General features: G+C 40.5%; 1 protein-coding gene across 4 annotated transcripts; it reads left to right on the top strand.

The window, feature by feature from the left end:
• The first annotated feature begins 19 nt into the window (after positions 1-19).
• LOC116706816 (uncharacterized) lies at positions 20-18,639 on the top strand. 4 transcript variants are annotated; one of them, XM_032543856.1, is made up of 6 exons: positions 20-204; positions 368-694; positions 1,851-2,108; positions 2,669-2,737; positions 2,906-2,992; positions 3,259-3,512. In XM_032543856.1, exons 1-5 carry the CDS (start codon positions 141-143, stop codon positions 2,977-2,979), a joined length of 792 nt encoding a protein of 263 aa, XP_032399747.1. In that variant the 5' UTR covers positions 20-140; the 3' UTR covers positions 2,980-2,992; positions 3,259-3,512. The 4 variants fall into 4 exon arrangements, 3 of the variants coding, with proteins under 3 accessions (XP_032399747.1, XP_032399746.1, XP_032399748.1); XM_032543855.1 differs by having other exon boundaries at positions 1,851-2,120; XM_032543857.1 differs by lacking the exons at positions 2,669-2,737; positions 3,259-3,512 and adding an exon at positions 7,157-7,186 and having other exon boundaries at positions 1,851-2,120.
• Positions 18,640-22,629: the final 3,990 nt, after the last annotated feature.

Genomic DNA, 22,629 nt, shown 5'->3' with positions numbered 1-22,629 from the left:
ACATAAATTTAACACTTCTAACAGAGCAGAGATGAAGTTAATATGGGGAAGTCACCACAGGAAGTAGATCCTTTATTCATGTTTAAGACGCAGCGCATCAGAGACTTTGACAGTTGAGAGGTCAAGAACGAGAAAGAAGTATGATGGCTCAGTTTAGATGGATCATAATGGCTTCATTTCTAATGCTGCTGGTTCAGTTTACAGGTGAGAGAATACAAGTTTTGTTGTAACGTGGTGAGTTTACTGAACTCTTGGCAAACAAACATGAGACCCATTTGCAGACGTATCTAAAATGATTGTCACACTAACTACAATTACAGTCATATTCACATTTCAGTTTGTCATATTTCTCTCTTTTTATCAACAGCAGCAGCTGGGAAGAATTCCTACTCCACTGTCAGAGGGGGAGATGAAGTCACTTTGCCTTGTGGAAATACGAAAGATGGAAATGATCAGGATCAGTGTGACAGTACTGAATGGCTCTTCACTGGTTCAGGAAACACAGTAACGCTGTTTGAACACGGGAGGATTCACAAAGAAGCCAAAGCTAAATCAGACAGACTGAGAGTTACAGAGAAATGTGCTCTGGTCATAAAGAAAGTCGCAGACGAGGATGTTGGTCGCTACATCTGCAAACATTTCACATCAGGACAACATGGTGAAGACACTGAGGTTTTTCTGTCTGTTGTTACCAGTGAGTATTTCAACCCTGTAGCATAGTGGAAATAGGTTGTTTTTTTCTTCAAATAGTGGACCTTTTTGCAATTTGCCCTAATTTTGTATTTCATTTTGAGGTACAAATACTTTATTTTGGTAAGATTTTATGCACTAATTTGTGCTGGATTAGCTTGTTTACTGGTATCTTAACAAGTACTCTCTTTTTAAGCACCAAAAATATTTACTACAATGTTGTCAAATTATGACACGTACCATCTTTTTTTAGTCCAAATGCACTCAGACACGCGTCAAACATTTTGCTATGAGTGCACAAAGTTACTTCCATTAGACCTTAGATTGTTACATGTCCCGTGCCAGTTAACACATTCAGGGGGTGCTTTTAACAAGATTAGGGTTTTAGATAATTTTTTTCATTCGAGGGGGATTCAAATTATTAGCTGTCATTCTTTAAAAAGACACTTGTTTATCACAACAACAAAAAGTAGTTAAAAAAAAATTGCTTAAACTATGGACCTTTGGCAGTGAGGGGGGGTCTTTCAAACCACCCGAACCCCCGCTGCCTAGGGGCCTGTGTTTACGTCATAGTGTTTTCAAACTTTTTTGTTAGAACAAAATAGTGAAATCTTACAAGTATTATGACTACAGTGAGGACGTTAAAGCGTAACACTCGCCAAAACGCAACCTAGGGCGTTTTTGTGAATGTACCTGAAACTTTTGTTTAAAAGCATATTTAGAACGGAAGCTTTTAAGATTTATCGTATTTTTGGCCTTTTGAATGGGAGAGTTAGGGATACTTTTATGCTAGCCTCATAATCACTATTTTTAAACCACTAAGAAGGCTCGACACAACATAAGACTTTGCTCCAAGTATCACCAGGGGCTCTACACATGAACTCAGCACTGAGAACATTGTTTGTTTTCACAGAGGTTACTAAAAAGAAAGGTTTTAACAAAGCATGATTAGGACGGAAGCTTTTAAGATTTACCATATTATATTTTTTTTCGGTCAAATGTCTTTTTGAATGGGAGAGCTAGGAACGCCACTGTACTTGCATCAAAATCACTATATATATACACGTGTAAGTTTGACTTGGGTACATTCACAAAAACACCCTAGTTTTTTTTTGGGGAGAGTAAGTGTCTTTCTCTCTCATTATCTCCATCTTCACCAGTGACTGAACAGAAGAACAATGCTACGGTCACCTTGAACTGCTCTGTGTCGAGATATCATGGGTGTTACCACACAGTGACGTGGCTGTATGAGGGTAATAAGACTGATTTGAAGACAACACAGCTTGACTGTTCAGCCATTGCGACATTCATAACATCTCACCTTAATCAGAAGTCAGAGAAGTTATTTAAGTGTGACGTGACACGTGCTTACACAGGAAAAGTGCACCGGTTCACCTTCAGTCCTCTTCAGTCTTCAGGTGAGAAACCAGGTGAGAATATGCTGAGCTGTTTAAAATCCCTTACTGTGAAAGACAAACATACACACACACACACACACACACACACACACACACATACACACACACACACACACACACACACACACAAGTTCCTCAAGTTAAAATTAGAAATTTGTTTAAATCTGGGGTTTTAATATCTCATTATTCTATAATTTCTTCAAGTTTTTTTCTAACTGAACAGTTTTGTGGTTGTGTTAAGGTGATGATGCAATGACAACCACAAATAAATCATCAATCAATGTCACGTCTCAAGCCCATATCAAGTTTCTGTGTTTCAGTTGGTATTACGTTTTCTATTTTTCCACTTCCTGTTTTATTTTGTAGTTTCTTTTTTCCCCCATGTGTTGTCTTGTTTACTTCCTGTCTTTTGGTTTTCCTGCCTTTTTGATTCTCTGCCCCGTCCTGATGTATTTCACTTGTTTCCCAGCCCTTGTGTCACCTGTCCCTCGTTAACTCTTGTTTACTTGTGTATTTAGCCTCTGTGCTTTCTGTGTCTGTCACCGTGACAATGAAAACAGGAACTACATGGACCCCAAACGAGGCAAACAATACGGCATCTGAAAACAACGATGGAAGAAAACCAGAAGGTAGCGACTGAACAGAACAGAACTACATTTACATTTGAAAGCCATGCAGGCCAAAGAGACTTTGTTCATTCAGATATTAGAGACATAGAGACAGCACAAGAACACGCTAACAAGTTGCTCATCTAAACACCTCTGAATATATTTAACACTTCTAACTTCCTGTTTCAGGCTGGTGGAGGATCATCGTCGTGTCTCTGGGTTTAGCAACACTCATAACAAGTGTTGTGGTGGTCAACATATGAGCAAGAGTTACAGGTGAGAACATTCACAGACGAGACTTTTATTTTGAAAAAGTTGGATAAACCTGGATTTTTATAGTGGAAGCTAAATTGACTCATATCTTTTTGTCTTTTAAGAGAAAAAAAACAGACGGTATTTTCGTTATATGTAGTGTACTTTTCTGTATATTGTCATCTGGACCATTGTTTTGCATTTTTGCTTAAATAAAAAAAATTTATCACAAAAAAATTTTTACAGAGCAAGTTCTGTGTTGAATCAGACATTTATTTGACATTTATTAGGAGCATGATGATGGAAATGAAGATACGGTGCAAAACGCTGCAGAGCCTTCTACGTCTGTCTGAATCCACTGATCAACAACATCAACCCACCACAGAGTCCACTGCTGTTAAACATCATCTCATCATATTTTATATAAATAGATAACTAAATGATGTTTATTTATATTTTAGTCTGAGCTAGACAAATATACTCAGGTCTTGATCTGCTCTCATATTAAGAAGCCCCCTGTGAGTCAACTTCATCTAAAACAGATCCCTTGATATATTCTTTAATTTCTAATTTAGCTTTCCTAAATAATGCTCTCATATACTCAAACACATTTATACTTCTTTCCATATATCTGATTTTTAGTATATAGACAGTATTCATATCAATCCTCCATCTGTGTTTTCTGCATATTGTCTTATTTCAGCATTACTTGTACTTACACCTTCAATGTCTATTTTATACTTATACCTGGACTGTCAACTCTAACTTCTGCACATATTCTTACTATATATATCCCAGCGTATTCATATCTCTCCCCCTACTGTTTATTCTATATATTATATTATACTATACGTATGTACCTTACTCTACAGGACTGCATGTTATTGTCCAGGTACTTGTACTCAATATTATGTACGCAATATGAATAAAGCTGAATCTGTATTTCTTTCGTGTTTACTTGTTTGTGTGTTATTGTTTTTTGCTGTTATTGAAAAATGCTGCTACTGTAACGAAAAAATGTCCCCGTCGTGGGATGAATAAAGTATAATCTAATCTAATCTAATCTAATCTAAATAACATGATTGATTCCAACGCTCATTGGCAAGTACAAATCTCTACTTTCATTAATTTTGGGGTGTCTTATTCAATTTTATAGCATTTGAAAAAACAATTAAAGTGCTTTTGAAACAGTATTGAGTAAAAGTTGACCTATTCCAGTCTGTGGTTATCCATCAACATACTTTTCTTTAATTTTTCTTTTTTGTTACTTTTCTAACTAAAACGTTAGGTATAATTTCCTAAAAATCAGGTTTATTGACTGTAATTTCCCAAAACAACTGTAAAACATAAGTAAATAAGTTAGTGTTATGTAGTGTTGAATGTTGAAAAAAAAGTCAAGTGGTTAAAAAAAGAGACGAAAATGTAAGAAAAAGTTTTAAAAAATGTCAAAAGAGTTTAAAAAAAAAAGGACAAATGTAAGAAAAAGTGAAAGGAAAAAAAAACACAACAAAAAAGTTCATTTTCAATTTTGACGGGAGACAGCACAATAAACTTTGAGTCTTAATTTAATTTGTAACAACAAAAAATTTTGCAATTAGTATACAGATAACTATTTACATATGTAATTATTTACATCAGTTATGAATCTACTGCTGTGGTTTTCCTCACATTTAACGCAGTCTAAGTTCTGATAGCGTGTGATTGGTTAGTTTAGCTCCATGTGAGTGAGAAACAAGGAAGTGTAGTTGTGGTGGAGCTGATGATGAAGAACAGTATATTACTGCCTACAATTACTGCTTACATTACAATAATATACAATTATCTATATTCAGATTTAATACTTGTTTTGTAATTCTCTCTCTCTCTCTTCAGCACACGCTGCAGCTCGCCCCTGATTGGCTGACCTCTTATTGTTCTCTCAGCTCTCGTAGTAAACCTTTCCTCTCTTGGGTTGAACACCTGTTTACACTGGGCTCGAACATTTGTCTATGCAACGTAAAAATCTAAAAAGAAATCGCCATGGCTGTGTTCAAAAGAAGTGCTCATGGTCATGGAATAATGTTGAAAAGTCATGGGATTTCCACAGAGAATAAAAGCTAATATTACACATCATTTATTTACTAACAGAGGAGATGAAGTCATTGTTAGGAAGTGACTTCCTCATTTTTACAGGAAGCAAATTAACGTTTAAGACGCAGCGCGACAGAGACTTTGACAAAGAAGCGCAATGGCTCGATTCAGATGGATCATAACGTCTTCATTTCTGATGCTGCTGGTCCAATTTACAGGTAAGAGAATACATATTTTGTTGTTACGTGGGTAGTTTAGTAAACTTTTGGAAACCAAACACGAAACACATTTACAAACTTATCTAAAATATTCGTCACTTTACCTATAAATATAACATTTATGTTCCAGTTGATCATATTTCTCTTTTTTTTTTTACCAACAGCAGCTCGGAAGAAATTGGTTTATGACGTCCACACTGTCAGAGCTGGAGATGACGTCACTTGGCCTTGTAGAAATGTGATAGATGGTGAGGAGAAGTGTGACAGTATTGCTTGGATCATCCCAATTAAAGACATCCCAGTTCTGCTGTTTAAACACGGGCAGATTCAGGAAGAAGCCAAAGCTAAATCAGACAGAATGAGTGTTACAGAGAAATGTGCTCTGGTCATAAAGGAGGTCACGCCTGAGGATGCTGGTCAATACGAGTGCCTACAGTACACATCAGGAGAACTACGTGGTGAAGGCCGTGGGGATTTTCTGAAAGTTGTTACCAGTGAGTGTGTTCAGTATATCATAATGTTTTAAAACTGTTTGGTTAGAAATATATACTAAAACATTACAATATTTATGTTCTCTCAATGTCTCCATCTTCACCAGTGACTGAAGAGAAGACCGATGCGCGGTCACCTTGAACGGCTCTGTGTCAGGGTATTATTGTGGTCCATGTGACCGGACAAGTTGTAAATGTCACAGTGGCTGAACAGTTACGCTCTGTTGTCTTCACACCATTTATATCACGCTCACACAGCCACTTCACTGTGTGTTTACAATCATCCCGTCCTGACACAGAGCACTTCAAGGTGACCATCATCAGTATTATCATTCTTCTGGTAAAGATTAAGGATTATGAGAGAGAAAAAGAGAACATTACATGAAACATAAATATTGTAATGGACAGTTCTTATAAAGCGCTTTCCTAGTCTTAATGACTACTCCAAGCGCTTTTACGTAGTACAGGAACTATTCACCATTCACACACAGTGGCCGAGGCGGCCGTACAAGGTGCCACCTGCTCATTAGATACACACTCACACACATTTACACCCCGAAGGCGCAGCATTGGGGGCAACTCAGGGTTCAGTGTCTTGCCCAAGGACACTTGAACATGGGACTGCAGGGCCCAAGGGTCGAACCACCAATCTTCCGATTGGCAGGCGACCACACTACCACTGAGCCACAAATTGTATTGTAATATAATTTAAATATTTTAATGCTTCAGTATATTTAATCAGATGTCAAAGTATTACAAGTCATTGAAAGGTCATTTTTGTTTTATTGTGTTAAGGTGCAACAACTACTATGTCTCCAACCACGAGTAAATCACCAATGACAACAGAAGATAAACGGTCATCAGAAGAGACAAAAAACCCGACATTTGAAAACAACGATGATGGACCAGGTGAGAATATGATGGGCTGTATGAAATCACTTTGTGGATAATTACATTAAACGAGAGCAGTGCCTGTTAAGTTTGGCTGATTGCTTGGTTTCCAGTATTTCTTGTCCCCTTTTATTGTGTAAATTCTCACAACGTGCAAAAAAGCTTTTATGGCCTGTTGGCTCGCTGCTGCTCCTCAGAAGTGAGAGAGGAAGACCTCACTCTCTCCCAACAACACAGGCGTCTCTCTTCTACAGAAAGAAAATATTTAACTCTCCTCCTGTTAAACTAAACACATCTGACTATATTTAACACTTCACGCCCGCTTCCTGTTTCAGGCTGGTGGAGGATCATCGTCGTGTCTCTGGGTTTAGCAGCACTCATAACAAGCGTTGTGACGGTCAACATTTGGACACGAGTTAAACGTGAGAACATTCACAGACGAGACTTTTATTTTGAAAAAGTTTAATAAACCTGGATTTTTATTGTGGAAGCTAAAGTTGACTCTTTTGTCTTTTCAGGGAACAAAGCACAGACGGAAGAACACATTGTGAGTTTAAACAGATTTCTTTTTTCTTTTTTTTTACAATTATAACATAACAGCAAAATCAGTGCTGAATCAGACATTTATTTGCTTAATTTTCACAGGAGCATGATGATGAAGGTACGGTGACCTACGAAAACGTTGCAGATCTTTCTACCGCTGTCTGACTCCACTGATCAACATCATCAACCCACCACAGAGTCCTCTGCTGTTCAACGTCATCTCATCATATTTTACACAAGAAGATAACAAAATGATATAGTGATAGGTGACTGGATGTGTTTTCTGTGCTGAGCTGTTTTTATTTTAGTCCGAGCCGGACAAATCTTGATCTGATCTCATATTAAGAAGCCTCCTGGGAGTCAGTCCAGAGCCTTACCTTCATCCAAAACAGATAAGTTGGTATCTTCACATTTCTTATTAAGAGTCCTTAAATAATGCTCTCACATACTCCATGTACCTGATCTATAGTACATAGACAATATTCATATTATTCCTCCAACTGTTTATTCTGTATATTGTGTCTTATATTAGCATTACTTGTACTTACACCTGCACTATATATTTTATACTTAATCATACTGTAACAGTGTATTCATGTCTCCCCTCTACTGTTTATTCTATAAACTATGTAATGTACTCTACTGTGCAGGTAACTGCTTTTTGCACTTGTCCATGTACTCGCATGCAATATCAATAAAGCTAAATCTATTCTTCAATATGATTTTTCCTCATCTGTGAATTTAAGAGTTACGGGTTCTTTTTGAAGCTGCAGTAGTTTTGCCTCACTTTTTGTCCCTCAATGTAGAAAGGAAGTGATTTTGATGTAGTTCCATTTAAACACATCTGTCACAACCGGTGACAACAGGCAAGGAGGAGGGAGCCAAATGACATGATCCGTTCAGTGGTTTAATGAGGAAGTTGCAAAAAAGAGTATCAAGAAAGGGGAGTGTCCGCTGCAGTTTCTAAGAAAAGCAAAATTCATGACGCACCTGGCTAATTTGAGGAACTGGCACTGACTGGAGAAACAAACATTAGGGTTATTATTTTTGTCATTTTCAGCCTTTATTTCCTCCGGACAGATGAAGTCATGATAGGGGAGAAAGGGGGGGGGGGGGGGGTGACATGCAGCAAAGGGCTGCAGGTTAGAGTTGAACCCGGGGGCGCTGTGTTGAGGAGTAAACCTCTACATACAGTATGTGCACCTGCTCTACCAACTGAGCTATCCCGGCACTGAAACATTATGTTGTTCTGCTGATAGAGGCGTCCGATCAGAAATACTTCTCTGTGTCGTTCTGGAGGGAATGCACAAACAACTTATTTCATGGGTTTTCTTTAGAGGACTTGTTTTGGTTTGTTCAGGACCAACAACGTCTTGGTTCGGTTTAGAGTAATATCACAGTTTGGCTTGAAATAACTTCAACTTCAAATACTTCATTATGGTTCAGATAAAAGGCTGAAATCACTTTTAAAGTCAAGCAGCAGGAACCCACCGGACAAAGCAGCAGCTCGGTCGTGGCGCTGTAACAGGATGTAGTGTTAAGAGAGTCAACGGTACTCATAGGTTGAATATTCCTTCTGCAGGTGTCCAAATGTATAACGAAAAGAAAAGTTTCAAATGTCTAAATGCCTTTTTCCTTCCCTGGCAACCAAATGACCACTTTACTGCCGGCATCCATGTTTGTCCTCTCCCTCTCTCGTTAGCTTGACTACACGGATGTTGGGTATGATGCAATTCTGCCTCCAACAATAAAAAACAGTCTCCATCAAGAACTGCCTGAAAAATGACAGCTTTTCCACAAAAAAAACCCACACCGACACATAAAAACGCCCTATAAGAAGGTCCATTTGTAAGACTGCAGGGTCATAATGTCCCCGAACTGTCGCTCCTCCTCGGGCTGGGAATATTTATCCAGCAGTTTTAGAAAAGTCTCAGGTGCAAAGAGATGCAAATGGTCTGAAAAAAGAAGTCAGCAGCTCCATAACAAATAGCTTTAATAGCACCTTTCAATGTAGGTCATTACTTACGACTACAGCAGAAACGTTGTAAAGGCAGAGCACAGCCATGATTAAACCAATAACTCAGATCATGTCGTGCATGATCTGAGTTATTATGAAGTCTGAAGGTGTGACTTTATTGAGCTGAGTAGATGGTTGAACTCAAATCGAATCACACGTTACAGGAAATCAGATTACAATCTGATCTACAACGTCCGTCTCTGCGGTCGTTTTATTGATGTTAAATACTGAGGTAGACGTTTATTTGTATCAGAAATAAGGGCAGAAATAATTCACGGTGATAAAAACAGGATGGTACTGTACATTCATATTTAACGTGACTTTTGTCTTTCGGCCGTGAATAGCCCGGCGGCAACATGATAAATGCATTACAATGTGATAAATAGTTTACATCTCTTCACCTGTTGCTCCTGCAGCCGTGACCAATCAGGAGCTCCCTAGTTTTGGTTGGGGAGCCTAATGTAAAGCTTTTAAAGGGATAGTTGAGAGGTTTGATCAGTGTGTTTGTGTGAGCATCTTCTCCGTAGTCAGGCAGTAGAGTAGCAGACAGGAATACCGACAAGGAAACTAAGCAATGTCCTACATTATATTCATATAATATTATATACATATATATATATATATATATATATATTTTTTTTTTTTTTAGTATCCATTTAATGCTATATTTTAAATATTATTAGCGCTTGCTGTCAAACGGTAGCCTGAAAATCCAGACCCAAATCCGAAACATTAAGGGTCTGGCCCTGAGATGGGCGGCACCAAGCGTGCATTTGAAAATCTCACTGCATGCAATTGGATAACACTACGACCAATCACAACAACACACTGGGTGACGTATCCAGAGCCCCATACGCTTAGCTACCAGCGGAGCAAACTGGTAGATTAAACTGTCGTCATCTGTTCAGCTCACATCAGTTACACATCTGGCCTCGCCCACATCAGTTACACCGATGTGATTAGTGCAGCTCGCCTCTGGCCCCGCCCACATCAGATACACCGATGTGATTAGTGCAGCTCGCCTCTGGCCCCGCCTATATCAGATAGACCGATGTGATTGGTGCAGCTCGCCTCTGGCCCCGCCTATATTAGATACGCCCATGGGATTGGTGCAGCTCGCCTCTGGCCCCGCCTATATCAGATAGACCGATGTGATTGGTGCAGCTCACCTGTGGCCTGCCTATATCAGATACGCCCATGGGATTGGTGCAGCTCGGCTACAAGGGTATAGTTAATGAGCAGCATTACTCAATGCCAGAGTAGCTCGCTGAGCAAATTCAAATTGTGCTCTCGTGGGAACTCTGGATTTCCAGGGTAGGCTGTCTTCACCGGTTAGATTAGTTTGATTGTTGTATTGTGTAACTTTGGTGTTGTAAAGGGTTGGTTCAGAACTCGTTTTTAGACTTAAGTTTCTGTTTGTTCTGTTAACCAGAGAGCTAAGCTAAGCAGCTTCATATTTAACAGGCCGCCTTGAGTGGCGTCAATATATACTCATCTAACACTCAGCAAGAAAATTATCTTTTTTTTCATGTCAAATTCAGATTTTTTTACCCCTTAAAGTTCCTCTCTTCATGCACATATTAATTAAATATCAACGCATCAACGGGCCTTGCAGGTGTAGAGTTGAGGGGTTTGTTGTTTTGAGAATGTGTAGCAAACCATTCTGTTACTTTTTCTAGTTTTGAAGACACAGCAGCGATATGTAATGTCATGTTTGTTGTTGAAAGTAGGGACAATCGGGGCCTTCAGCCGCAGATGATTCAGAGGCAAACAAGCACTGAACCTGTTTGCATAACAGTCTCTGCTGTATTGCTTCGTGGCAGCGAGAGCGCGGCTGGATGGGAGAACAGGAGCCGTTATGCTGATGAGTGAGAGGAGGCGATATGAGAGACAGACCGCTGGCCTGGCGGCGAGTGGGTGTAATGATACCCTCATCTCAGGAAAAAACATGTCAGCCCTCCTGGCAAAGCAGAGCTCAAAATGTTGTCAGTGGCAGCCTGGAGCTCCATGAGGCGAGAGCTGAAATGTTGCCAGATCAGATTTAGGACCAGCTGGGAAAGATCTGGGCACGGAAAACGAGCGAGGAACGGGCTGAAGTCGATTAAGGACACCTGAACTCGTGCTGGTTTAGATCACAGATCATGGATTACTCATGTTTGTGTTTGCCGTTGCGGTGAGTCCACACTCTAATGCCTCTGAAAACGAATCAAACGAGATACATTTGACGATACGTCTTGAGAAATGTTTTGTGGTCACACTTTACCGTCAGCTCCCCTATACAGGATTCATAAGCAGCATATTGACATTAAAGACTGTCCTCCCCTGAAAAAACGCTCCCATGGGTCATTTAGTTCAAGCAGCCATTACGACTCATCTTTCCGTTGATAGTGGCAGCGCCCTCTAGAGCGTACGTTTTCAGAGTGTTTGCCAGTTTTAGTATAGCTTCAGTTTTTCAGAAATGTTCACTTATAGTTTTCATATACTGTATATGTGTTTTTGTCTGGACATGATTCGAGGAGACTGTCCTCCCTTGAAAAACACTCCCATAGGTCATTTGTTCATGCAGCAATTATGACTTATCTTTACGTTTATAGAGACGGCGCCCTCTAGTGGCTGTAGCAGTTGTGACGGGAGCAAAGCAGGAAGTAAGGTGACCAAGTATAAGTGCGCCAAGTTCCTGATAGGTTTTGGTTTTAAAGACACACAGGACTTTCACCCGGGAGACCAGGGTTCATGTCCCGTTTGAAAAGTAAACGGCAAGTTATTTTTTACTTAGTCTCACATTGCCACACCTTTCTCCACAGCGCTGCGGAAGAGCGTCTGGTTGGCCACAGTATCCCTGGATGGGGAAAAAAAACGTGCTCAGTTTTTTTTCTTTAAACCAATCACAATCGTCTTGGGCGGTGCTAAGCGCCGGACAGAGCCACGGTGCCGCTGCAGAATAGCCTCGGGAAGGAACTTGTTTTGGTGGAACATGTGTACGTTCAAAAGTAGTTTTAGTCGTGCAACAGAAAACTCCGATTGGACAGATAGTCTAGCTAGCTGTCTGGATTTACCCTGCAGAGATCTGAGGACCAGGTAACCATAGTCCTCAGAAATCCACCGGAGGTTAGAACGCCAACACAAAGGAAGAGGAAGGGGACGGACATCCGGCCGAAAAGAGAAACATCCGGCTGAATTTCCAGCTACCGAAGTGGAACCTTGTGTATAGATTATTTTTTACTGGAACAAACGGAGCTTCGTCATGTTTAGTGTCACGTGCACAACTGGAAATTAAGTAACGTCTGGTTTTAACCCAAACTACCATCTTTTTCTAAGTTAAACTAAGTAGTTTTGGTGCCTGAATCTAACTAAACTGCGACCGTTTTACAATGTTAATGACGCGTTTTAAACCCTGACGTTACGTTCTCCGGTTCAGATAGGAGGATGGAAACAGTTCCTCTGCTGGAGAGGGTTTTTTATATCACTCTAAACACTAACATCCCAGCCACAATCTCCAGCCGGCTGTTAGTTGCTGCCTTTAAACGAGTCTCCCAGGCAGCTTCTGTATTACCCATTTATTTATGCAGCTTTCTGAACAGCAGTATTGAGAATATGTGGAAATATCGCTGAGTATCTGGCTTCTCAGTCTCTCCCTGGATACAGAAGCATCTTTCTTAACCCTTTTTCAGGTCTCATGGATCAGTTTTCAGTCCTCCAGCCGACCCTCTCAGGTCCAATCCCACTTTGTTTCTGACAGTTACATTGTTTTAAAGCACATTATTGATGGGAGGGTCTGCTGTGGAGCATCAAAGAGACTCTCCCAAGTGCAGAAATGCTTTATCAAGTTGGTTTGTCTGTGCAGAATTGCAGTGGTGAAATATAGCTAAGTACATTTACTCAAGTACTTTACTTAAAGCGTAACTCCCACCAAAATGCAACCTAGGGGCTTTTTGTGAATGGGATTTTTAATGGGAGTGCTAGGGACACTACTATGATAGCATTGATTTTTAAAACACTAAGAAGGCTTGACAACATGAGACTTAGCTCCACGTATCACCGGGGGCTCTACACATGAACTCCAGCACTGAGAACACCGTTTCTGTTCCCAGAGTTTACTAAAAAGAAAGGTTTTAACGACCAATAAGGTCTATAAAAAAGCATCCAAAGAGCACCATGCCATGGGACCTTTAAGACATTTATTTCTTCCTATATATCAAATGTCCAGCATGTAATCAATGGACTTTTTTTCCTTCAGTTTTAACCATCAGATTTATGAACCAAATTCCATTCACAGCTCAGCGGCCACTGACGCAGATTTGTAGAAGCTGAAGCTTGAAAAGTTGCTCTGAGATAAATAACGGAAGGAGAAGAGAGGTAAAGATGTTGCTAAAGATGCTAAACGGGCTCTCACGTCCAGTTGAGACTGAGCAGACATAGATAAGACAAAAACGAAGCAAGGGAGGAGGTAAACACTCAATATTCTTGTTCATGTTCATACACAGTGTCCGAAATTAACTTTTTGAATCACCGGCCAGGTTGGCGGGTAGATGAAATGCATTTTCTTTACTGGTCAAAATATTAAACTGCGTTGTTTTCTGGGTGTGACACAACTTTCTGGTCGGGGTTGCAAGTTCTGCTGGATTATCCTCAGTTGTTAGCCTGCTTTCTTTTTTAAAGAGGCACCTGGCAAAAATCTCCACATACTGGCTAATAAATTAGCCTGAGATAAAACAGAAGTAAACAGTGATGTGGTGGCTGGGGTTCTCCCGTGAAGCCCCGATGTGCAGACAGCAGAGGAACAGAAGAAAGTAGGTGCCACTTTCACCAAAAGGAAGACTGAAAAACAGAACTGTTGGTGCCAACATTTGCCTGCCATGTGGCTAATAGCCCTCTGAGATTTTCTAAAGATGTACCCGCATTTGACATTTCGATGCAAACAAAATGCATTTTGCAAAGTGGCAAAAATGTTGTAAAAAAACCATCCATAAGCGACAACAACTTGGTAGGCCGAAATGGATTGTGAACCTAAATTGATATTAGGACCGTATTGAAATCTGCGAGGGGCTAGATTTGGCTTGCGGGCCTTGTGTTTGACACCTCCTCTATATCGTAAAACCTACTCAAACGCTGCCCACAGTTGAATTGAACAGCCTGAAGGAACATTCACACACAACGGTGTATTATCACCATAAAGACAAAGAATGACAGCTATAAGGTGGTATAGGATTGCATCCCTAAATCAGATTTCTCCACGTGATAATACACACTCAAACCGCCTGAAGTAACGTTCAAACACCACTGCACATCTGATCTCAACATCTGATTAGTATTTGGCCAACATGGCCTACTGTGTGCAGCTCGCTGTAATATTTACCGGCAGTGTTTACTCAGCGCTGTTTGAGATGAGAAGAACATTTGCTGCAGATTGGTCGAAGAACATTTTGTGTCAAGATGAGTGCACACACGTCCCTGATTGTGACTGTTTGAGCCTCACACATGCACCCTGAAACTCCATTTCTGCCACACATCGAAAGTGTAAATGCTGCGCATTGGAGTGTAAATGTGTGTGAGTGTTTATTTGATGAGCAGGTGGCACCTTGTACGACAGCCTCGGCCACAGTGTGTGAATGTGTGTTAATGGTTCCTGTACTATGTAAAAGCACTTTGAGAAGTCGTTAGACTAGAACAGCGCTATGTAAAAAAATACAGTCCATTGCATGGATGACACAGAGAGAGAGAAAAAAAATCAATTGTATATTGGCTTTTTTCCTACCATCACTCTTTTTTTTTTTTTTCAATTTCATTCAATGGCTTCAGAGAGCAATTTCCTCAGCTGTTTGAGGTTCAGATATCTCATGGGTGATTCAGCATGGCTCCTCAATGGCCGCAGCCCAGTCCTTCACAGCTCTTGACCGGTGATAAAGAGCCGCTCAGCTGCTGAGTCTCCGCCAGCTTATCTGCCCGGCTCCACTCGGGGAGCTCAGGGCTGAGATTCTGCACTGTAAATGTCAATATATTGCAGACGGAGAACATGCCTTGATGGAGTAACTTTTATCTGCGAGTCGCGGTGTTTGATGTGCAAAACGGGCACTTGCATCCAGTTGGGGCTGAGCAGACACAGATAAGAAAAAAAGGAAGAGACGAGGAAAAACATGCTAGTAGGGTAAACTCTCAAGATTCTTGTTCATGTTCATACACAGTGTCCGAATTTAATTTTTTGATTCTCCCGCCAAGTTGGAGGGTAGATGGAAAAAAAAAATCCACCCTGTTGGACTCACCCACCAAAGTAAAGAAGGGTTTTGAAATTGCTGAGACAAGAGACTCATATGGGCATTTTTCTAGGAGAACAGTGTCACATTTGAGAATAGATGGAATTTGTGAGTGAAGGATCTCCTGTAGGTTTGTTGCAGGGTAACATCTTTATCTGAGGCGGAACTCGAGAGCCGAAGATGACATAAATCAAAGTAAAATCCCAGGAAGAAAAAGATGTCTTAGATGATGGGGGGAGGATCTGGAGCTTAATACCTTCATCTCTTTGTAGAAGGAGGGATGTGAAAACGTATTAACACTTCTTCTGGACATTTCAAAGAGCTGTCTGAGTATAAAAATACCCTGGAGGCTCGTATAAAGGACAGCATCCATTTTACTGTAATTGGAAGGAAATGGGAAACCTAAGGGCAAAAAAACAAAAAGTTTAAAAACTTTCCATTTAAAGTCAAAGTATATTCACTCAAAGGAAATGGGAAACCAAACAAGCAAAATGGATTTTTTTTTTAAAACTGAATTTAATAGCAAAATGTCATATAAAAGCCTGTTTTTTATGTCTGTTTCACAACAATGTGTGTAATGTGTGAATGCAACTCTCTCCCAAAGACTATCAAACCAAACACTCCGTATGGTTTTAAAAAATCCCTTAAGACATTCAATCAGTACCTTCAAAGGAATTTACATATTTAATACCAAATTACAGTATGTAATAGTTTTGTTGTCTTATTTCTTAAAACAGATCTATTTGGAGTAGTGTCTTTTTAATTTCATTTATTATTAATTGCATTAACTGTAAGATTTAAGTATGATTTGTATTTTTAAATGTTATGTCTGTGTGTATAATGTGATGTTGTAAAGAGTATTGTCATATGAACAGATTATAGGACCCCGGGAAGAATGAGCTTTTAGTTTATGATGAAGCTAATGGGGATCCAAATAAAATATCATGCCACCTTTACCAGATTTCTGTATTCATGCGATAGTTTCTAATAAAACAAGAAGAAAACCAGAGCCAGAGGACGAGACAAGAATGGTCGTGTTACTGACAGAATAGAGAAAAGCTTTTGACAGCTGCCGCGGGAAAGAGACAGAAAATGTAATTTTTGCTCCGGTATCGTAAGACGTGGTGTCTGCTTTGTTTTTAGGAACAGAATCTGTCCATGTGTGGAGGAATATTTAGTGTTGAATGTCTATGTTTTATTTCCTCCGTTTCCCACAAAGATGTTTGTTTTAGACTTGTAGAATAGCAACAATTAAAATTACAATAAATAGGAGTCAGATTGGACAGCCCTGTAGGCCCAGGATATCAGGATTCCTAACTATTCATTTTTTATTTCTTTATTTATAGTGTCAAATCCTAACCACAGTTATCTCGAGACACTTTACAGACAGAGTAGGTCTAGACCACACTCTATAATTCTAATAATTCCCCCAAGAGCAAGCAACTAGTGCGACAGTGGCGAGATAAAACAAAACTTCACACCTTGTGACTATTGTGCCAAAATGCTCTGTGTCCTCATTAGATTCCCCGAACGAAAGACACCAGCAGGCGCAACATTTCCTGCTGTATCCCTATTTTCCTTTTTTGCTCTGGGAAAATCTCAAGTATCTCAATGTCAATCTTGATGCTGATGTATTTTGAACAATAATTCATTTTACAATTTGGAGATAGGACAAATGGGAAGTGAACTCAAACCAAAACAGCACTTAAATATACAGTCAGAAATAAATGGGATTTTTGAGGTTGAGAGTGAGTTCAAATCTATTTATAATAACAACAGCTTCCAGTCAGTGTTCATGTCCAGCATTGGTCTTGTTACATTAGCATGTGTTACCATTACCTAATCTAATGAGCTGCTTGCAGACTTGGATAATAAGAGCAGGGAAATGTTGACAGTGCTCGGTAACTATATTCAGAATTGTCTGCTTGCTGAAGATGTATTAAAACTGCACGCCAGAGCTAAAACCGAACCGCATCTGCATGTGTCCTATCCTGTCATCTCCGACTGCTTTACTGAGGGGACCATACTGTCACTGATCAGATCGCAAGCCCAAAAAAATTGTGCATGGGCCAACTTTGACCCGTGGGCCCCAAAATGGGCAGGCCTGCTCTATACTGATATAATTGGATGTCAAAATAAACAGCACTTACTTATGCATGCGTATTTGTCACACATTTCTGAAGACGTTGGGGTTGGTCTTCACTGTCATAGTACATGTATAACAAGGGGAATAAATAAGTTGCTTTGAGTCGGCTGTGTGGCAACCTGCTTTTAAAAATGTAATCTTATTTTGTGCTTGATTTGCTAAACTCTATGATGGCTAAGGAACTTTTTTTGCTAACTTTTTTTGTTGACAAATGCGTCAAAACTTCAATAAAAGGGACATGCAGTAATACAGTCAAAGATATCTGACTTTTCTCAATGTATGCTTGTACACAAACTCTACATGTCTGGCCCTTGTTTTCGTTTTCCAGGATGGCCCTTAGTGAATCAGAGTTTGACACTCTAAAATATAAAAATTATAAAAATGTGTTTAAAAAATGTATATAAAAGAAGTAGGTTTATTCTTACAAAAAGAAAGTAAAATAACAAAACACAGACATACCAAACAAACAAGACATCAAATGCATGATTCATCCTCAAAACCTCAAAACTCAAGTAATGTTAAGTGCAGTTATGGCTCTTGGATTTGGTTTCCGAGACCCTGTCTACACCAACATTAATCTCAAATCTGCAGCTTTTCGTATGCTGTTTGGCCGTCCATACGGGAGAGTTTGCCTTGTGACGTCGGAGTGTGTTGGGTTGTGGTTTGGGGTTTTTGTTGGGGATTATTTTTCCCTTTTGGCCCTCGTGTCTGTTTCTCGGTTTTCTCCCCGGTCTGGTGTGGTTGGTCCTGTCCTGTGTTCCCCTCGGTGTCTGTATGTTCTGGTTCCTGTTTTACTTTGAAGTCTGTTGTTTGTCCCGTCTTGCATCTAGGTTGACTTCCCGTGTCTTCCCGCTCCTGTGATTACCTGATGTGCTGCACCTGCTCCCCTGCCCTCTTGTCACCTGCCTCTTGTTACCCAATTACCCTGGTGTATTTAAGGTCTGTGTTTCCCTTGTGCTTCGTCTGATCCTTCCGTCTTGTCAGTGTTGCCAGTCTGCGTGATTCTGCCTGTTTCCCAGCCATCCTCCGTGAGTTTCCCACCCTGTTTGGACTCCTGCCTCTCCCTGTTCCCGTTTAGACCCTCGTTTGGACTCCTGCCCCTCCCCGTGCCGGTTTGGACTCTCGTTTGGACTCCTGCCCATCCCCGTGCCCGTTTGGATTTATGTTTGGACTCCTGCCCCTCCCTGTGGACTTTGCCTTCGCTGCTTTTCTTTTGAACTGTTTGAATAAAACTCCCCTGTGTACCGGCTCATTCTTGCCTCCTCGTCTCTGGATTTGGGTCCTCCCTCCGCCACCCCGTAACAGTGTTGGGTTTTAAAAAGTTAAAACAACAATGAACTTTGGGTTTTATTTATACTCTGCAGCCAGATTGTTTCAACTGATGAGCCTTAATTAGCATTCGACTGCTTCACACCAACCCAAGGTTAAATCAGGCCTTTAACATAGCCATCGCTGCTGTGCTGACAATAGATTAGAACACATGATAGCTTTTGATCTGTGTCCGGGAGAAACCCAAATGTGCATGTTGGAGGTGTGACCATTTCATCGGCTATGAAGAAAGCCAATGAAATGCACCCAACACGTTACCATGCCAATGACAGACCAATGAGAATGGGTTTAAACACACCACGTGAAATAGAACCGCCGCCATGTGCAGGGAATATAATTCTGAAACTTGAGAATGATTGGGGACTGATCGATGTGTCCTCTGAAGAGGAGGCACGTCTTTCAGTCCACTGACAGCTGCAGTGTGACATTGGTCTTTGTCAGATCATTTTCATCATGCTGTTTCATTAAATCTTCTGTTAATTCTTCATTAGAATCTAGCCTCTCTCTTTCCTCATCAATACAAAGAACACATCGTTAATATTTCATAACAGGCGCGCACTGTTGTCCCCTTTGTTTGACATCAGAAATCATCCCAAGTCCATTTGAGACTCATCACCCTTTCTCTGCAGAGACCTAACGTGTGCGCTGAGTGGGAGGTCGAGGCTCTTCGGTGTAGGTGTTTCTACTTTTATCGTGAACGGATGCGCAAGAAGTCACAGATCACCTCAGAGTGCTGTCGAAAAGCACAACAACACATTAAAACTGACCTTTTACCCACTGATCCAACCACTTATCTAACCACTTATCCGGAGAGATGCTTCAGATCCTCCACAGGGATGTCTCAGACAAAACAACTGGAAGGTAGCCTGGGGTCAGAGGTCAGACGAGCCATATCCAGAGGTGGAATATAATGAAGTACATTCACTCAAGTACTGATGACTTAAAGACATAATGTGTAACTTTACCTCATTAAAATGTCTAAAAACGACTCAACCTGTGTTCTTTATGTTGTTGACTTATTATTCTAAATGTTTCCAACAATGTCCAATAGAAATCTGTCATTTTATACACATTTTTATTTTAATTACCCGGTTGTTTCCGATGCAGTATTAGGGACCACTAAGGTCTATATAAAAGAGACTTCAGATACAGTATTAGGGGACCACTAAGGTCTATATGAAAGAGACTTTAGATACAGTATTAGGGGACCACTAAGTCATATAAAGGACTTCAGATACAGTATTAGGGGACCACTGAGGTCTATATAGAGACTTCAGATACAGTATTAGAGACCACTAAGGTCTATAAAAGAGACTTGGATACAGTATTAGGGGACCACTAAGGTCTATGTAAAAGAGACTTCAGATACAGTATCAGGGGAACACTAAGGTCTATATAAAAGAGACTTCAGATACAGTATTAGGGACCACTAAGGTCTATGTAAAAGAGACTTTAGATACAGTATTAGGGACCACTAAGGTCTATGTAAAAGACACTTCAGATCCAGTATTAGGGACCACAAAGGTCTATATAAAAGCATCCAAAGAGCACCGTGTCATGTTGATTTCTGGCCAGTTGTCTGAACAGTTGTCACATAATCTCTTACAGCTTCAAAGTTTTTAACTGAACTACTCCGTGACATGCCAATCTTCCAAATAAAAGCAACAATCAGAATTTCTTACCATCACAGTCTCATTGTTTATCCGTCTATAACTGCTTTTAATTAGCCTCCATCATCTCTCTCCGTTAGAACAAACCGAGGCTGATTTAAGTGACTGATGCTCACCTGGACCAGCAACGCCTCAGGCCGCTCCGTTCTGCAGCTGGAACAGAAATAGAGAGAGAAGCGTTGTGCAGTTCAACCTTTCAGCGCTATCTGTTGCTGATGCATTCCTGCATCCGTTTTGCTGTTTGATTTATTTTCCTTCTTTTCAGTGATGACCTGACTTCCTGTCCAGACATTTACGGCGGGAGTTTCTGTTAAATGACTGATTCCGAGGTCAATCCCTTTAGGATCAAAAATCTCTCTGGACTCTTTTGTTTTGTCGCGACTTTCAGCTGTCACGAGGGGAGAAATTCATCAGAGAGGACGAAACACAGAAAGCAATTTCTGCACCAGCAGGAGCAGGAAATAGAGCAGAATGCAATTCAGCTACCAGTCAGTTTGAAAAAGAAAGCATTCTGGGAAAAGAGGAAATCACTAAGGCAGATGGAACAGGCCGAGAAAATGAGTCCACTGAAAAAGTAAATTACATTTCATCGGCAAATTAGCAAACCAGAGACCCCCCCCTGGTTAATAATAACAACTTACTGCTCGTTATGTTCCAGATGAAACATTACCTTCACCCAAACTTTACATAAACTGAGACATGAAGGCTTGTTATACTGATGTGGTTTAAATGTTTCATTACAGTCAACATATTTCAGAAATAATAAGAAATAAATGTATGTTTGAATTCTGTTTGAATCAACAAAGGAGTTGCTGCATTACATGAAGCTGATAACCACTGAAACTGGTGACACAGGTGACAGAAAGTCTCTCCTCCTCTGGAAAACGTCTCCATGGGGGTTCCAGCGACGTCAGCACAGCGACTGGTTGCTTGAGAGCACGGCTCCTCCAAGAATCCTTTCATTTCTTCGTGAATGTGAAGATGAACTGCTCCCTCCTCTGTCAGCTCTCGACACTGAAAATAAGAGGAGAAATCAGGCCAATCACATCAGCTGGTCAGGCTGACGTCATGTTGCCGGAGCTCATTAATATTCATGAGCTCGCCCAGTTGCGCTGGGTTAAGGATGCTGATAGCCAGGCTCTCATTGAATAGTTGTTAGCCAATCAGAGTTAAGCAGCTTAGCTGGTTGAATATCAATGAGAACTGGCCCAAATGGAGCTGAGTCTTCATGCAGGCTTTCTATACCACACTAGACTGAAACAAGGTAACCAAGGTAACCAAGTTACAGAGCCCATGGTAGAACTTCAGAAATTAGCTCAAAGTAATAAAACACGTGTGGCAGGGCACCTCAAAGCTCTCGTGCCACTCTGCTGTTTATCTTGTTCAATGGTGGTACATAGCCTAAATAAAGATTTTTTTTATTTTAACAATTATTATTTTGGCATTATTTGACAGGACAGATGAAGACATGAAAGGGGAATGACATGCAGCAAAGGGCCACAGGTCGGAGTCAAACCCGGCCCCCCTGATTCGAGGTGTAAACCCCTATATATGGGCGCCCACTCTGCCAACTGAGCTATCCGGGCGCCCTATCTAAAGCCTGTTGTTGTTACTCCAGTGGGTCGCATTAGAAGGGAGGAATAAACGACCCATATCGTCGTATACATGAAGATAATTGAGACCAGCCTTTGAACGTTAACTATGAGAACTATCATGAATTATTTAATTAACTGTTATTCAGTTATCAAACATTCTTTGGTCTCTTTGTTTTTACCTGATCACCATCTGAACGCCTTCTCTCAGACCTTTGTCCGTCACGGTCCATTAAGGTCATCGTGAAGTCATAATTTCCACACAATGAAGTAAGTCATGGGTGTTCACGAATAAACGTTATTGAAAAAAATGGATATTAAAGTCATAGCAGCAAGGACCAGTTTCTTATCTGGGGGTAACGAGATAATTAGGTCTTGATCTTGAGATGACAGGCGAACAGAATCCATTAACGTCTGTGTCTGATCTCGTCTGCTGGACTGAA

Source organism: Etheostoma spectabile, chromosome 18 (assembly GCF_008692095.1).
Source record: "Etheostoma spectabile isolate EspeVRDwgs_2016 chromosome 18, UIUC_Espe_1.0, whole genome shotgun sequence".
Lineage (NCBI taxonomy): Eukaryota > Metazoa > Chordata > Actinopteri > Perciformes > Percidae > Etheostoma > Etheostoma spectabile.
This window is presented reverse-complemented; position numbering and strand designations above follow the sequence as displayed.